The 16,160-nt window shown below is 37.2% G+C and overlaps 1 protein-coding gene across 1 annotated transcript in view; it reads right to left on the bottom strand.

Moving 5' to 3' along the window:
- Positions 1-491: 491 nt before the first annotated feature.
- Positions 492-16,160, bottom strand: part of ror2 (receptor tyrosine kinase-like orphan receptor 2) — a 131,749-nt gene continuing 116,080 nt past the window's right edge. Inside the window, exons 5-9 of the mRNA XM_073829710.1 lie at positions 9,445-9,566; positions 6,971-7,273; positions 5,489-5,746; positions 5,172-5,377; positions 492-3,534 (exon numbers count right to left, since the gene is read on the bottom strand). Of these exons, the coding sequence (XP_073685811.1) occupies positions 2,110-3,534; positions 5,172-5,377; positions 5,489-5,746; positions 6,971-7,273; positions 9,445-9,566 (2,314 nt within the window). The 3' untranslated portion in view covers positions 492-2,109. The remainder of the gene's footprint in view (positions 3,535-5,171; positions 5,378-5,488; positions 5,747-6,970; positions 7,274-9,444; positions 9,567-16,160) is intronic.

Here is a 16,160-nt window from a genome sequence, read left to right as displayed (position 1 = left end):
TTACTTAATAACCTAATGATTTTTGGCATAAAAGAAATATGATCATTTTGACCCATGCAATGTATTTTTGGCTATTGCTACAAATATACCTGTTCTACTTAAGACTGCTTTTGTGGTCACATACGACTATGATTCATATACAATATGTGACCCTGGACCGCAAAGCCAGCAATAAGGGTACATTTTTTTAAATCGAGATTTATACATCATCCAAAGACTGAATAAATGGTAACACTTTACAATAAGGTTCTTTAGTTAACATTAGTTAACCACATTAGTTAACATGAACTAATAATGAACTGCACTTATACAGCATTTATTATTCTTTGTTAATGTTAATTTCAACATTTCCTAATGCATTATTAAAATCTTGTTAACATTAGTTAATGCAGTGTGAACTAACATGAACAAACAATGAACAACTGTATTTCTGTTAACTAACGTTAATAAAGATTAGTAAATACAGTAACAAATGTATTGCTCATGGTTAGTTCATGTTAGTTAATACATTAACTAATGTTTAACTAATGAACCTTATTGTAAAGTGTTACCGAATAAATAAGTTTTCCATTGATGTATGGTTTGTTAGGATAGGAAAATGTTTACTGAGATACAACTAATTTGAAAATCTGGAATCTGAGAGTGCAAAAAAATCTGAATACTGAGGAAATTGCCTTTAAAGTTGTCCAAATGAAGTTCTTAGCAATGCATATTACTAATTCAAAAATGTATTTACGGTAGGAAATTTATATATCTTCATGGAACATGATCTTTACTTAATATTTTAATGATTTTTGTCATAAAAGGAAAAATGTATAATTTTGACCCATAAAATTTATTGTTACTTAAGACCGCTTTTGTGGTCATATAAAATATGTGACCCTGGACCACAAAACCAGTCATATGGGTCAATTTTTGGAAAATGAGATTTATAAAACATCTGAAAGCTGAACAAATAAGCTTTCCATTGATGTATAGTTTGTTAGTATAGAACAGAATTTGGCTTTGAGATACAACTATTTAGAAATCTGGAATCTGAGGGTGCAAATAAAATCAAAATATTGAGAAAATCACCTTTAAAATTGTCCAAATGAAGTTCTTAGCAATGCATATCACTAATAAAAAATGTATTTACGCTAGGAAATTTATATATCTTCATGGAACATGATCTTTACTTAATATTCTAATGATTTTTAGCATAAAAAATAATTTTGCCTATTGCTACAAGTATGCTACTTAAGACTTTGTGGTTCAGGGTCACATAAGAGTCATATAAAATGCTTTTCCAACATCTAGATTGTAGCTTTGACTCTCCAGACGTTGAGGAAACCCCCACAAGTAATATCATATGACGTATTACTTTATTGGATTCTCCATGTTCCTGGATGAACAACATATATGGTTAATGTTTGTTAATAACATCTGGGTAGAAAGCAAGTTTCTGGTTGGTATGAGTTTAAAGTAACACAACTGGCTAAAAAAATGAGACAATACAAACCAGTTACAAATCTTCGAGAGAATCAACGGCATAAATTACCAATCTTTACAACAGGAATCAACGTTTTATAAAAGCAACTTCTAAAAAAAAAAAAAAAAGAACAAATGGCTTGGGGTCAAGGGGTCAGCATCCATGTCGTTTATAGTCCAATATTTTGATCCAAAAGCAAGAAATACATTTAATCCTTTGGAGCCTGTGGAACCTGTGAAGTGGTTAATGAATGGTAGCCACCAAAATGCTTGAAATAATGTTTCATGTTGCACAGCAACAGTTAGAACATGCATTCTTCTGAAGAGCTTTGCAACGTGATTAAACAAACCAACCAAATCAACAAGATGTCCTCATATCTGCTACCGACCCCAAAGCAGAAGAGCTGAAAAGCTTGATTCTTCATCATAGACTCGAAAAATTGCAGCTCACGGGTGAAGCTGACAGTTCGTATAAAAATATCCATGTTTATCCACCATTGGCTGCTGGTAAAACAAAAAAACCTTTAAATAACACGACGTCCATGTGTCATTCACTGGCTTCCCTTCACTTTTTTTAAACAATGTACAACTGAGAAAAGTTTGAAGAATGATTCTTCTCAACTAATCGATCTAAAACAAAGTCTACGCTTCCAAGTTGATATTGTCCTCAATCTGCGGGCTGTCATTGTCCCCAAGGAGCTCCGTCTCTGGAACAGAAAGGTCCTCGTTGTGCAGGCCACTTTGAGAAGCCCCATCCGCGAAATCCTCTTCTGTCGCCTTTAGGTCTTCATTCATAAGGGCGGCCTTCTCCGTGCCAGATCCGTTGGAGGGTGCGGTGGTCACGTAGCCGGTGCTGGTGGAGCCGCTGCCGCTGTGATGCGATCCGGCTTTGGCGACCAACTGCTGGTGCAACTGCTGTGGAGGCATCTGCATGGGGATCTGCATGGGGTAGAAGTTCTGCATGTAGGGATAGGCCGGCATTGGCTGGTAGCCGTTGACTGGGATGTAGAGCTGGGGCGGCACCATCGGGCGCATCTGGCCCTTCATGGGCATAAACTGAGGCTGGGGAAAGGGGGAAGACTTCTTGGGACTGACGTAGCGAGCGTTGCTGATGTTGCTGACCGGGCTTGTGCTGAGGGAGCTGGTTTGGGTGGTGTTGCTCGCACCTGAGGTTTGCGCAGAGCTGTTGTAGTTGGACAAGCTCTCCCATGTGCGAAGCCGTGCGTGAATGTCTTTGAATCTTGGCCTTCTTGCGGGGAACTCGTTCCAGCACTCTAGCATTAGTGTGTAGATCCAGGCTGGACAGTCATCTGGGCAGGAAAGGACTTGTCTGTTGCGTACCATCTCAATCACATCCTGGTTGGAGTAGCCGCAGTAGGGCTGAAGGCCATAGCTAAAGACCTCCCATAGGACCACACCGTAGGCCCAAATATCTGAATCGGTGGAGAACTTGCCATACAAGATGGCTTCCGGAGACATCCAGCGGATTGGAAAGGGACTGGTTCCCATTAGCTTGTAGTAGTCGGCTGAGTAGACTTCTCTGAACAGCCCAAGGTCTAGGATCTTCACATTGAGCTTATCGCAAACCAATATGTTACGAGCGGATAAATCTTTGTGCACCACGTGGTGGCTTGAAAGATACTCCATTCCGGCTGCTATCTGGGTGACGATGTGCAAGAAGTCTGCTTGTTCCAGAGTGGACTTGACGGTTTTGTCGTCATCAGAGCTGCCGACGTCTGAATGCGGGGATCGCATGACCAGGAACTCGTGGAGGTCACCGTGCCCCGAATAGCTGAAGATCATGCTCATGGGCTGCTCTTTAGTTATCACACCCAAAAGGCAGACGATGTTGGGGTGTTGAAGACGGGATCGGAGCATGGCCTCGTGCCGGAATTCTTCCCGTAGAGGTCCCTCGTCTTTGTCCTTGACCGTTTTTATAGCTACGACCTGGGTTTGTTCACCTGGAGCCGTGCCATAGAGGTGACCTTTGTAGACTTTTCCGAAACGGTCCTCTCCAAGCTCTTCCATGAATCGAACCGCAGACAGGTTGAGTTCTCGGAGCTTCGCCTGGAAGGTAAAAAGGAGGAAATAAGTTATTGTTAAGTATACTTGTGCTTAATTGAAGAGCCAAAATGTGCAGTTACACATCGGATATAATGGCAAAACATAATTGGCATTGGTGCATGAATCATCATAATAGAATCAGGTCCAAATTAACCTGGAGGAACTGACAATTTCTAAAAAAATACATAGTTCTTAGTACGGGAATCTAACTTAATTTTAAAAAACATTTTTAAGAAATACAGTTGAGGTCAAAAGTTTACACCCCCCTTTCAGAATCTGCAAAATGTTATTTATTTTACCAACATAAAGAGGGATCACACAAAATGCATGCTATTTTTTATTTAGTACTGATTTTGAATCAGATTTCACATAAATGATGTTTACATATAGAGAAAATAATAGCTAAATTTATAAAAAATTACCCTGTTCAAAAGTTTACATAGTTGATAGTTGTTAATGAGTCTCTTGTTTGTCCTGAACAGTTAAACTGCCCGCTGTTCTTCAGAAAATTGTCCAGCATTTTTGTGTATTTGAACCCTTTCCATCAATGACTGTATGATTTTCAACATGATGTCAACTGAGGGACTCATATGCAACTATTACAGAAAGTTCAAACACTCACTGATGCTCCAGAAGGAAAAACATGTATTGAAGATCAGGGTAAATGTATCTTATTTTGTCTTCTGGGAAACATGTAAGTATGTTTTGTAGCTTCTGAAGGGCAGTACTAAATGATATTTAAGCAAAATAAGAAAAAAGTACAAATCTTCATTCTGTTCAAAAGTTTTCTTCCCTCAGTTGTCCTCAGTGTGAAACGTTGGATCTCAAAATCATACAGTCATGGTTGGAAAGGGTTTAAATACACAAAAACTAAGAAAAAACAAAGAATGTGTGGGACCTGAAGGATTTTTCTGAAGAACAGCAGGCAGTTTAAGTGTTCAGGACAAACAAGAGGCTCATGAACAACTATCACTAAACAAAATCACAGCTGTGGATCATTCAGGTAACAACACAGTATTAAGAATCAAACTTTTGAACAGGGTCATTTTGATAAATTCAACTATTTTCTCGTGTGGACTATATGTGAAATATCTTATTCAGGTCAGTGCTAAATAAACAATAACATGCATTTCGTATGATCCCTCTTATTTTTGTAAAATAATTAACATTTTGCAGATTCTGAAAGGGGGATGTAAACTTCTGACCTCAACTGTAGACAACATTTTACCTTTTGCATTGGGTAAATTTGGAACCAAGGTTCAGAATATTAATAAGTTTGGACTACTGTTAAATAATTCAAAAAACTAAATGTATACATTTAATAAATAATTTAATTCATTGAGTTACTACTGCAAATTCTCAAATTATATTTTCAATTTCATACAAATGTCATGGATTTTTCTTGCATCACAATTTCAAAGAACTTAGCAATGTTTTCATTAATAAAAAAAAAGTAATGTAGTAATAACATGGTAATAACACTAATATTCAAAATGTTACATTTACTCATTTAGTAGTTTAGAATAAAATATATAATCTTATGTTCAGCTGGGTCCAAACAGCTGTGGATACAAAAAATGCATGCAGATTTTGAATGCAACTTCAATACACCTTCAAATGCTGAAATACTAGAAGATTACCTGGTGCTTGTGTTGATTAAGTAAAGGCAGCTCCATTTCTTGACTCGGTGAGGCGGTGAGTTGCCGGCGAGTAGGAGTATCAGCAGACTCCTTTTGTTTGTTGCGACACATGCAGATCAGGAAGAATAAGCAGGCAATAACAAGAGGGGTGGCTATACTGGGAATTAAGATGTACAGTATCTCCTTCTTCATCTTTTCTGGAGGCTCTAAAACAAATTTAGAAAAAAACAAAACAATTTAGAACCACAAAAACAAAGCAAACTGAATATAGCTTATTTTTCCATCCATCATGAGGGTCATAAATATGATCTACTCACTGCAAGGCTGAATGTCACAGACGTCCACTCGAACATTCGGGTCCAAAGTGTAACACCAAGGGCTCTCCATTTGGCCTCCAGGGTTCCTGCAGAAATTGTGGCCTCCTCTGAGTTCGGGATACTCAGCAGCTGTCAGATGATGGCTGTGTGGATACTGTGCACTCCACGGCTGGCACTGGTTGCCGGATTTCGTGACACTGACCGTGCCTTTGTAGTTGGCGCCACTTCCGTTGTAACAGCTGTGATTTGGGGGTGAATCTTTAACAAGGATTGACAATTAGTAGGTGTTTTCTTTCAAAACATTATGTTAGTCTGAGTTATAGACAACCATGCACACAGTAGCAATGCAACGTCAAGAAATTTGAGATGCGCCACTAGAGGGCCCTCTCGCTCTAATTGCTGTTGCTCATTGAGGGTGCTTGGGAACCAATTACATTGGATTTCATGCTTATTAAAGCCTCCCCTGAGCCCCAGTGGCGGAGCCAGGATGTTTTCATAGAGGGTGGCACAATAATCTTCATTATTTCAATATAAAATGTGTTTGACCATAAAGAACTGAACTGTTTTAGTGACTAAAACAAAACTGAATACAATTAATTTTCACTTAATTGTAATTGAGATTTTTTTAATTGGATCAAGTAATACTGAGTGAATTTGACTATTTTTGTAAAGGCTCACTATTGCGCAGCCAGCTTGGTTATGGTTCTCAAAACCCCCTAAAGCTTGTTCTTCAACATTGCATACTCACGGATGAGACATGCAAACAGTGATATGAATGTGAAAAAGGCTGGAAGTCAACACATAAATACCAGAATGTAATTAGTTATTTTATGCATTTAAATTGTTTCATTTTTGTTTGTACTTCAACAAATTAGCACATATTTTCTAATATAAATGATCACATTTACTTGTGCATTAACTTACAAAAAAAAAAAAAAAAAAAAAAGTCTATCAGCTTTCGCCTTGTAATGTAATCTCGAAATGCAGAATATATTTTAGTATGCATTTGAGAAATGTACTTTAATGTGCTGCATATACGTGCATGCACGGTTTGCAGCTTTAATCGCCTTTTTGGTAATTTCTTGAGATAACTGACGACAGAACTATGCTTGTAGTTTGCTTGTATGCCTGGCATTGAAGAGTGTGCACCATGAGCACAGAGAAATTGCTGACAGGACAAATTGTTTTACTGACATATAGCCTAACAACATCTCATCAGACCGCAGTTCACTGTTGTTCTACTGAAGCTCATTTGGCTTCTGTACCTTTTCCATGCACTTTTGGCGCCTGGTACTGAAGTATGTGTCTCAAAAGTCTCCTGTTTTATGTGGTCGTAAAGAGATAACGGCAGTTCCGCGTCTTAATAAATGCACTTCTTGTTAAGAAAAAAAAAAAGGCAGTTTTGAGTGGGGTGGTCAAAGGGGTGGCCAAGCTGGCTCTAAACCCTATTTTATAGTTTCGAGTGCAGTCGTGTCAACCTACATTGCGGTGGCAGGCCGATGCGAATGCAGCTGGCAGCTTCTGGTGAGCCGGGGTGGGGAAGCAGGTTGCACACGGGCAGCTCGAGCTGCATGAGGATGAGAGGGTTGGAGCGTGCAATGGTGTATTCTGCATTGCACAAGTCGTTCTCCAAAGCTTCGCACTCGTCCCGGCAGAGCTGGCGCCGTCTTGGACCTCTGGTGCCCTCCTCGCATAAAGGAAAGACGTAATAGCAGAAAGACGGGATGGCAAATTCAGAGCACTGGTCTGATAGCTGGGTTGAGGTGCCGATCATCGTGAAGGCCGCTGGAGAACAACACAAGAGTGATAAATGTGAAAATGGAGCACAAAACCAAGCCAAAAATACATTGTACAGGCCATAATTATCCATTTTTCTTTTATGCCAAAAATCTTTAGGATATTAAGTGAAGATGATGTTCCATGAAGATATTTTGTAAATTTCCAACCGTAAATATATCAAAACTTAATTTCTGTTTAGTAATATGCATTGCTAAGAACTTCATTTGGACAACTTTAAAGGAGTAGTTCACTTCCAGAACAAAAATGATAATACAGATAATGTACTCACACCCTTGTCATCCGAGATGTTCATGTCTTTCTTTCTTCAGTTGTAAAGAAATTATGTTTTCAAGGAAACCATTTCAGGATTTCTCTCCATATAATGGACTTCTATGGTGCCCCAGAGGTTGAACTTCCAAAATGCAGCTTGAAAGGGCTCTAAACCCAAGGAAGAAGGGTCTTATCTAGCAAAACAATCATTTTCTGTAATAAATCACAATTTATATTTTTTAACCTCAAACGCTCATCTTGTCTAACTCTGTGTGAAATCTGTGTATTCCGATTCAATACAGTTAGGGTATATCGAAAAACTTCCATCTCAGTTTCTCCTCAAACTTCAAAATCGTCCTACATTGCTGCAGAAGTACTGACCCAGTGTTTATAAAGTAAACATGCAAAGAAGATCAAACGCCCTTTACAAAAAAAGGTAAAACAGCGATGTAGGACGATATTGAAGTTGGAGAAGAAAACTAGATGGGAGTTTTTCGACATACCCTAACTGTCTTGAACCGGAGTACACAGAGTTAGACAAGACACGCGTTTGAGGTTAAAAAGTATTAAAACTGTACACTTTTTTTTTTTTTAGACAATAACCAATCGTTTCGCTAGATAAGACCATTCTTCCTCGGCAGGGATCGTTTAGAGCCCTTTGAAGCTACATTTAAACTGCATTTTGGAAGTTCAAACTCCGGGGCACCATAGAAGTCCATTATATGGAGAGAAACCTGAATTTAAAAAAAAAAAAAAAAAAAAAAAAATCTTTACGACTTTTTGTTCTGGAAGTGAATTAATTAAGGTGAATTTCTCAATATTTAGATTTTTTTGCACTCTCAGATTCCAGATTTTCAAATAGTTGCATCTCAGACAAATATTGTCCTATTCTAACAAACCATACATCAATGGAAAGCTTATTTATTTATTGACCCTTATGGCTAGTTATGTGTTCCAGGGTCACAAATAATGATGAAAGCTGAATGTATGGTGTATCCTTGATCGTGATACACTGCACTCTTTACTGCCGTTGATGGTCCCATGTAGAGCCTTGTTCTTCACACTAAGAAAAAAATGGTTCCTTTAAGAAGGAATGAAGCCTGCATTTATTTGATTCAATACAGCAAAACCAGTAATATTGTGAAATATTTTTTACTACTTAAAATAACTGTTTTCCATTTAAATATATTTTAAAATGTAATTTATTCCTGTGATCAAAGCTGAATTTTCAGCATCATTACTCCAGTCTTCACGAATCATTCCAATATGCTTATTTGCTCTTCAAGAAACATAATTTCAAGAAACATAACATCAATATTTAAAACAGTTCACTACATTAATCTTTCAGGATTCTTCAGCATTTATCTGAAATAAAAAGCCTAAAAATTATACACTACTATAACCATTCAAAAGCTTGGAGTCTTTAATGCTTTTATTTAGAAATGATGCTTTAAATTGAAGAGTCAATGACAAAGACATTTATAATGTTACAAAAGTTTTCTATTTCAGATAAATGCTGTTCTTCTGAACTTTCTATTCATCAAGGAAACCTGAAAAAAACAACAACATAATAATAGATAATAGATGTTTTTTGAGCAGCAAATAAGAATATTAGAATGATTTCTGAAGGATCATGTGACACTGAAGACTGGAGTAACGATTCTAAAAATTCAGCTTTGAATCCACAAAAATAAAATACACTTTAAAATATATTCAACTAGAAAACAGTTATTTTAAATAGTAAAAATATTTCAAATTTTTACTGACTTTCCCATACTTTGAATCAAATAAATGCAGGTTTGGTGAGCTGAAGAGACTTCTTTAAAAACATTACAAATCTTACTGTTCAAAATATGTGCTAATAAACTGTGCTTTTGTTCCTAGAAGTTGTTTCCAGTAATGCTCACCAGTTATGCGGTTTTCACTTTCTCCTTGCATCTGCAGAGACTCCACGTAGATGCTCCTGTTCCCTATGAAGCGAGCGCACGCAATGCCTCGGTACGGCTGGCAGAAGCCCTTCTCATGCGTTCTGAGAAATGAAAATGACAGACAGTGATAAACAAGATGATAACTCGCCAGAATGGCACATTATTCAACTTTTCTAAAGTGGTACATTGTGCAGTGGCAGGCAGTACAGTTTATATCCTTTCAACACTTAATTTGTATTATTTGTATTTAGTGCATGTCGTAATTTGAACCTGTTAATCGTTTTTTAAAGATGCGAGTTGTGCATGATATTGTCATCTAGACTGACCAAATTGTAACCCTTGTAATGCTAAACCAATATCCTGCTGGCTTCAGCAGAGAGACCACAGTAATGAGCATTAAGGGACTCTCTCTCTGTATCTCATGACCTCTTGTTCATGGAGTCATGAAATCTAGGTGCTCGCATTGAGCCAAAGCGATACAGAAGTCTATTCACGGTGGACTGCGGTTTGAGTGTTATGATTGGAGCGCTTCTGAAGACGTTTCAATGGTTGTTTATTACGCTACCTTTGGGCTTTGCTGTTTCTCTCATCATAATATGAATGTGAAGTGACCAAAATCACTAGTATTTGCTGCTCATGATATCCATCTCTGCTGTTTATGCAGTTACCAACTGGATAAAAGTGGTCTGCTCTGGCCAAACACAAATGGCTTTAAGTGATGACTCAGGAAATGGCTGGAATCGGACTCTGAAGTTTCCTAACTTGATTCCTTGATGAAGTTTTTCTTTTGGTCTCCACAACAGACATTTGTTTTAGTCTCACAATGAACTGACAACCCACAACAGCAGAGGTTTCCAGAGCTAAAATACGATACGGAGTCAGGCTCTGATCCAAACCGAGTCTCCTGTCTCCCTTCTAAGGCAGCGTCCGAAGCTAAATGAAACCTTGTAAGTGATGGATTTGGAAGGAACACAAACTGGTGGTTAAAACTAAGAGTATGACGTTAGATACTCTAGACCAAGAGGGCCAGGAGGGCCGGTGTCCTGCAGAGTTTAGCTCTAACTCTAATTAAACACACCTGAATCAGCTAATCAAGGTTTTACTAGGCATACTAGAAACTTCCAGGCAGGTGTTTTGTTGGAGCTAAACTCTGCAGGAACCCGGCCCTCCAGAACTGAGTTTGGACACCCTGCTCTAAACATTAAAAATACACAGCATACACAAATCCTGGCCAAAATAGAGCAATATGAATGTGTAATATTATTTACAATCAGTGTTGGGGAAAGATACTTTTAAAAGTAATGCATTAGAATATTGAGTTACTCCCTAAAAAAAGTAGCTAATTACGTTACTTTTTGCGTTACTTTTTAAATCTGGGCAGAGCTTGCTTGTTTGTTTTTAATATAAAAATTATATTTGTTAAATTCTATTTTTGGCAAATGTAAAAGCATTTTTACATCAAAAGCCTCAGGCTCAGAGAAAAGTACATTCACGTCTGTACAGTAGACCGCAGAAGAAAAAATGACAACTCTTTAGCAATAAAAAAGGAAAACAAATGTTAGATTATCTTGAGTAATTTTTGCTTATTAGTATGGATGAATTGGTTCATCGAAGGTCAGCAGCAAAGACATTGGTTAATAAAATGGGATTAAATACATAAAGGATATTTGTATTATTAAGATATTTAATTATTGCAGGTTTGCGTTGAATTTCAGTGTTTTTATTCATTTTGAGGAATACTGGATCTGTTTTTTTAGTGAGTGAGATGAATTAATGCATGTTCACATTTATTCTAGAACTAAAGTAACATCTTACTCACGATTTCTCTCAACATGGGGACAGGAGAGCTTTTAATCAATAAATGGGGGGAAAAAGTAACTGGCGTTACTTATTTGTCCTTGACCAGCAACATGACCAGCTAAGGACCAGCATAAACCAGCAAAGGACCAGCATTAACCAGCTAAAACCAGCATCAAAACCTACCTAACCAGCATATGCTGTTTTTTTCAACAGGGTTTGCACCCTTGAAAAATGTGGCATCGCCCCCCCCAAGTGGCTGATTTCTTTCAAAATTCTTATAGACCTTTAGAGCCATTAGTCAAACATGCCCACCAAGTTTAATTTTAATCAGCCTCCGTCAACTTTGTCTAACAGGTGCTCAAACTTCATTGGCTGATGGCGGCCATGTTTTTTGAGATACGCAAATGTCCTTATAAACATTTGTGGCACATTGGACATAGACAGTGCACACCAATTTCCATGTTGATTGGACAAATTGTTGCGTGTTTATGGCCATTTTTATGTTTTGTTTTCCTCTTAACACCACCAAGTGGCCAAGCTCTGCAATTTTTTTGTGACCTCAGATTGAGATCTTACATAAGTGTTTTGAGTTTGGCGAAGATATCTCAATCCGTTCAAAAGTTAAAGCCATTTTAGTAAAAGCTACCCTGACGCTTTTCAAAAGTTTTGGCGCCCCTTTGTGAGTCTGTTTTTTGATAATTATTTATATTCTCTCTCCAGAGAATCTTCCTGCACTGGTTTGGTTCTGACTAGGCAAAAAACCTAGGACTAGTTTAAATAAAAAAATAAAAAAAAATGCCCAAAAAATTTCGCCACTTAAGACTGCGACTAATGATTTAAGAATTATAAGCCATTTCGTACTTTTGATCGCTGTAGCGCCCCCGTCAGGCCAATTGGGTCGAGACTTGGTGGCATTGTAGATGCTGTGAGTACTACTATCTCTCCAAGTTTCAAGTCGCTATGACTTACGGATTGGTAAAAACCTAGAAGAATAATGTACACTAAACGGTATATTTCTGCTACAAACCGTTGTGTTTATGATAATAAATGAATATGATAACAAACGATACCAGAAGCCGTGCGCATTCAAGATAAAAATGGCCACATTTATGTTACAAAATAAGGCGTGTAGACTGCATTGTTTCGCTTGCCTCTAAGACTAATCCACAGCAAACAAAGCTGATCTGTTACCAATCCAGAAAACAGCAAACACTTTCTTTAATAAATCTTTCTAAATTACAAACATAATTTCTGAAAATGTCCTCCCCTTGTCCATGTGTAACATGATCAGAAACAAACAGCACGGGAAACATGTCTGTCTGAAGCCCTGCAGCAAATCATATTTCACTCATCAGCCTTGGGGTTTGACGTTTTAGTAGATCCCTAATCAGTGTTTTTTTCAAACAGTTATAAATCACACAGTGCTGCTCTGAACACTCCTATGAAACCTGTGAATAGATGTAGTGTGAAGCCGTTTAAATAACTGCTCTCAGAAGGAATTCTGCACTATTCACGTTTGATTTTGCTCCCAACTATGGCATTTTGCCAGCGTAACTATCAATGCCCCAAACGTCTGCTACGGCCAGCCTCAATATCACATGTGGTTACAATTTCACTGCAGTTTGGATTGAGCAAGGAATTTTCTCTCAAGCTAATGTCTGAGGACTCGCGTCTAACAAGATTCAGATTTACTTCCCACTTTTTTGTTGAAAATATTGCATAAAATATATGCAAAGCATTCTTTCTCCGATGGCTGCTCTTTGTAATCCGTTCAAAGTTTACAAAAATTGAATACTAGTTATGCATGAATGTCTTGAACACTGACGCGCCGCACACATTCATCAGTGTGAAAGACAATGAGGCTGTCGAGCTGTAAGCAACACAAATAGAGATTTATGTTTCTTATGCTCATCTGTAAGCATTTATGCAGACAAAAACAATACTCTGCCATTATTAAATACGCCTACATGTGGTTATACAATTTCTTTAATGACTCTAACCACAAATTATCCTCACCATCCCTCAAAACAAATGCTATCTGGGACTTTCATTCATGCTAAGTGCTCTAAGACAATGCAACTTCAAAGAAACTGTGTATTGCACAAGGGAACAGCATCTTTAGCATAACATGCATGTTCTCCTTACATTTAAATAAAGCCAGGTGTGTGTTTAACGCCTCGCCAAACACTGTATTCCTGATAAAAACATTTGTTTTGACCTGTTCAGTGGAGCCACAGAAGTTAACATGGAGGTTCACTAGTGTGTGGATCCAAGTGCTGGACAGGAACAGAGGATGTGTTGTCTAGCTGAGAGTTACATATGCAGTACTGGGAACTGAAAGATGACAAACACTGCAAATTTCACTGCCAAACTACTTCTGCTTGATGAAGGCCCACACATCTGACTGCAGAAACCGGACAAGACTCCATGCATTTTCTGTAGTGAGTGCTAAATACAGGTGAAAATGGTGTCTAAAATGTTTTGTGATCAGATCACTAAAATGACACTTGGTACTTGAGACCATAAATGCTCATGCATGCTGAATGCATCCCTAACACATTGTTATTTTGGGATATGTTAAAGGATTAGTTGAATTCCAGAACAAAAATTGACAGATAATGTACTCACTCCCTTGTCATCCAAGATGTCTTTCCTTCTTCAGTCGTAAAGAAAAAATTATGTTTTTGGAGGAAAACATTTCAGGATTTCTCTCCATATAGTGGACTTCTTCGTTATTTTTTTTTAAATTACTTTTTAACCTCAAACTCTTGTCTTGTCCTGCTCAGCCTAAACTCTGTTTTTTTTTTTTTTTTTCTGGTTCAAGACAGTTAGGGTATGTTGAAAAACTCCCATCTCATTTTCTCCCTCAACTTCAAAATCATCTTACATCGCCGTTTTACCTTTTTTTTGTAAAGGGCGTTTGATCTTCTTTGCATGTTCAATGTGCAAACACTGGGTTGGTACTTCTGCAGCGATGTAGGACGATTTTAAAATGATTTTTAAAGTTAAGGGAGAAAATAAGATAGTTTTTTTGACATGCAAGTTTTTCGAAACTGGAAAAACTGTTCAGGCAGAGCAAGACAAGAAGAGCATTTGAGGTTAAAAAGTATATATATTGTAATAAAAAAGAGATTGTTTTCGCCACTTAAGACTGCGACTAACGGTTTAAGAGTTATAAGCCATTTCGTACTTTTGATCATTGTAGCGCCCACATCAGGCCGATTGGGGCGAGACTTGGTGGCATTGTAGACGCAATGACTTACGGATTGGTAAAAACATAGAAGAATAAAGAACACTAAACGGAATATTTATATTGTAATAAAATTTTAAAAAAGAGATTGTTTAGCTAGATAAGACCCTTCTTCCTAGGCTGGGATCGTTTGAAGCTGCATTTAAACTGTATTTTGGAAGTTCAAACTCGGGACTATATGGAGAAAAATCCTCAAATGCTTTTCTTTCACAACTGAAGAAAGAAAGACATGAACATCTTGGATGACAAGGGGCTGAGTACATCATCTGTAAATTTTCGTTCTGGAAGTGAACGCGCAAAAAAAAAAAAAAAAGCGCACCACGACAAGCAATTTAAAAATTAACTTTTTTGCACCAAAACTTTATTTATTTTTTCACAAAAAATATGTGTACCATGGGTTTGATGACAGAAAACTTATCTGAAATGCATGTTAATACCAGTTGCAAATGGTCTTAATCATCCTTATGTGGTTCCAAACCTGTATGAGTTTCGCAGTTTGGGTATGGCTAAGTGTTGCGGCTGCCTGGTCAGATCAATGCAAAGTAATATATTTTTATTGCAGAATTAAGGTAGTTATATTACTATGTGTAAACATATAATTTGTAATTGTTTAATAAAAGAGAAAAACAATAGAATTAAAGCGATCTGTAGCCAGAAAATAGCATTTTTACCTTGAATGCACACGGCTTCTGGTATCATTTGTTATCATATTAATTTATTATCATAAACACAATGGTTTGTAGCGGAAATATAGTGTTTAGCGCACTATATTCTTCTAGTTATTTACCAATCCGTAAGTCGTAGAGACTTGAAACTTGGAGGGATGGTAGTACTCACACAGTCTACAATGCCACCAAGTCTCGCCCCAACCGGCCTGACGGGGGCGCTACAGCGATCAAAAGTACAAAATGGCTCTTAAACCTTTTTTTTTTAAAAAACTAGTCCAAGATTTTTCGCAGCTTCTGTGATTATACAGCACACTTTACTCACTCATTTCATTCGCAATTTGCAGAGCTTGGTAGTAAATGATTACATGTAATCTGGATTACATAATCAGACTCCAAAAATTAAATTTTGTAATTAGATTCAATTACATTTTTAAAACACATAATCAGACTACAGTTACTTTTTTACGGATTACATGATTGCATATTTACACAATAGTAGTAAATTATTGATATTTATTCTCCCTAATTACTCTTTTCCATCTTTTAAATTTTAGACTCAGAAAGTCTTCCAGTTTTGTGGCGATACTGCATTTGACCACTGGTTTACAAAAATCATTTCAGGTTTAAGAAGTGCTTCAACATGTAACCATGTATTATTATGTATTACATACAAAAATGCACAAATTCACACACTTTTTTCCCCTCATCTGATCCTTTTACCTAATATATTTACTTGAAGATTTCAAAATCCTATTTAAACAAGGTGATAAATGAGATCATCTAAAAGAGTTATGTAAAAGTAGTCTGATTATTTATATTACCCAAAAAGTTAAATGAAATGGATTATGCTACTGACTACAATTGTTCTCATGTAATTTGGAATCAGTAATGGATTACAATTTGTAAGTAATTTGTAAAAATCTACCCAGCTCTGGGAATTTGAAGAAAAGTTTGTTTTACATTAGACTGTGGCCTTT

The sequence above is a fragment of the Garra rufa genome, chromosome 23 (assembly GCF_049309525.1).
Source record: "Garra rufa chromosome 23, GarRuf1.0, whole genome shotgun sequence".
NCBI classification, from domain to species: domain Eukaryota; kingdom Metazoa; phylum Chordata; class Actinopteri; order Cypriniformes; family Cyprinidae; genus Garra; species Garra rufa.
Note: the sequence above shows the minus strand (reverse complement) of the source record. Positions and strands in the feature narration are given on the sequence as shown.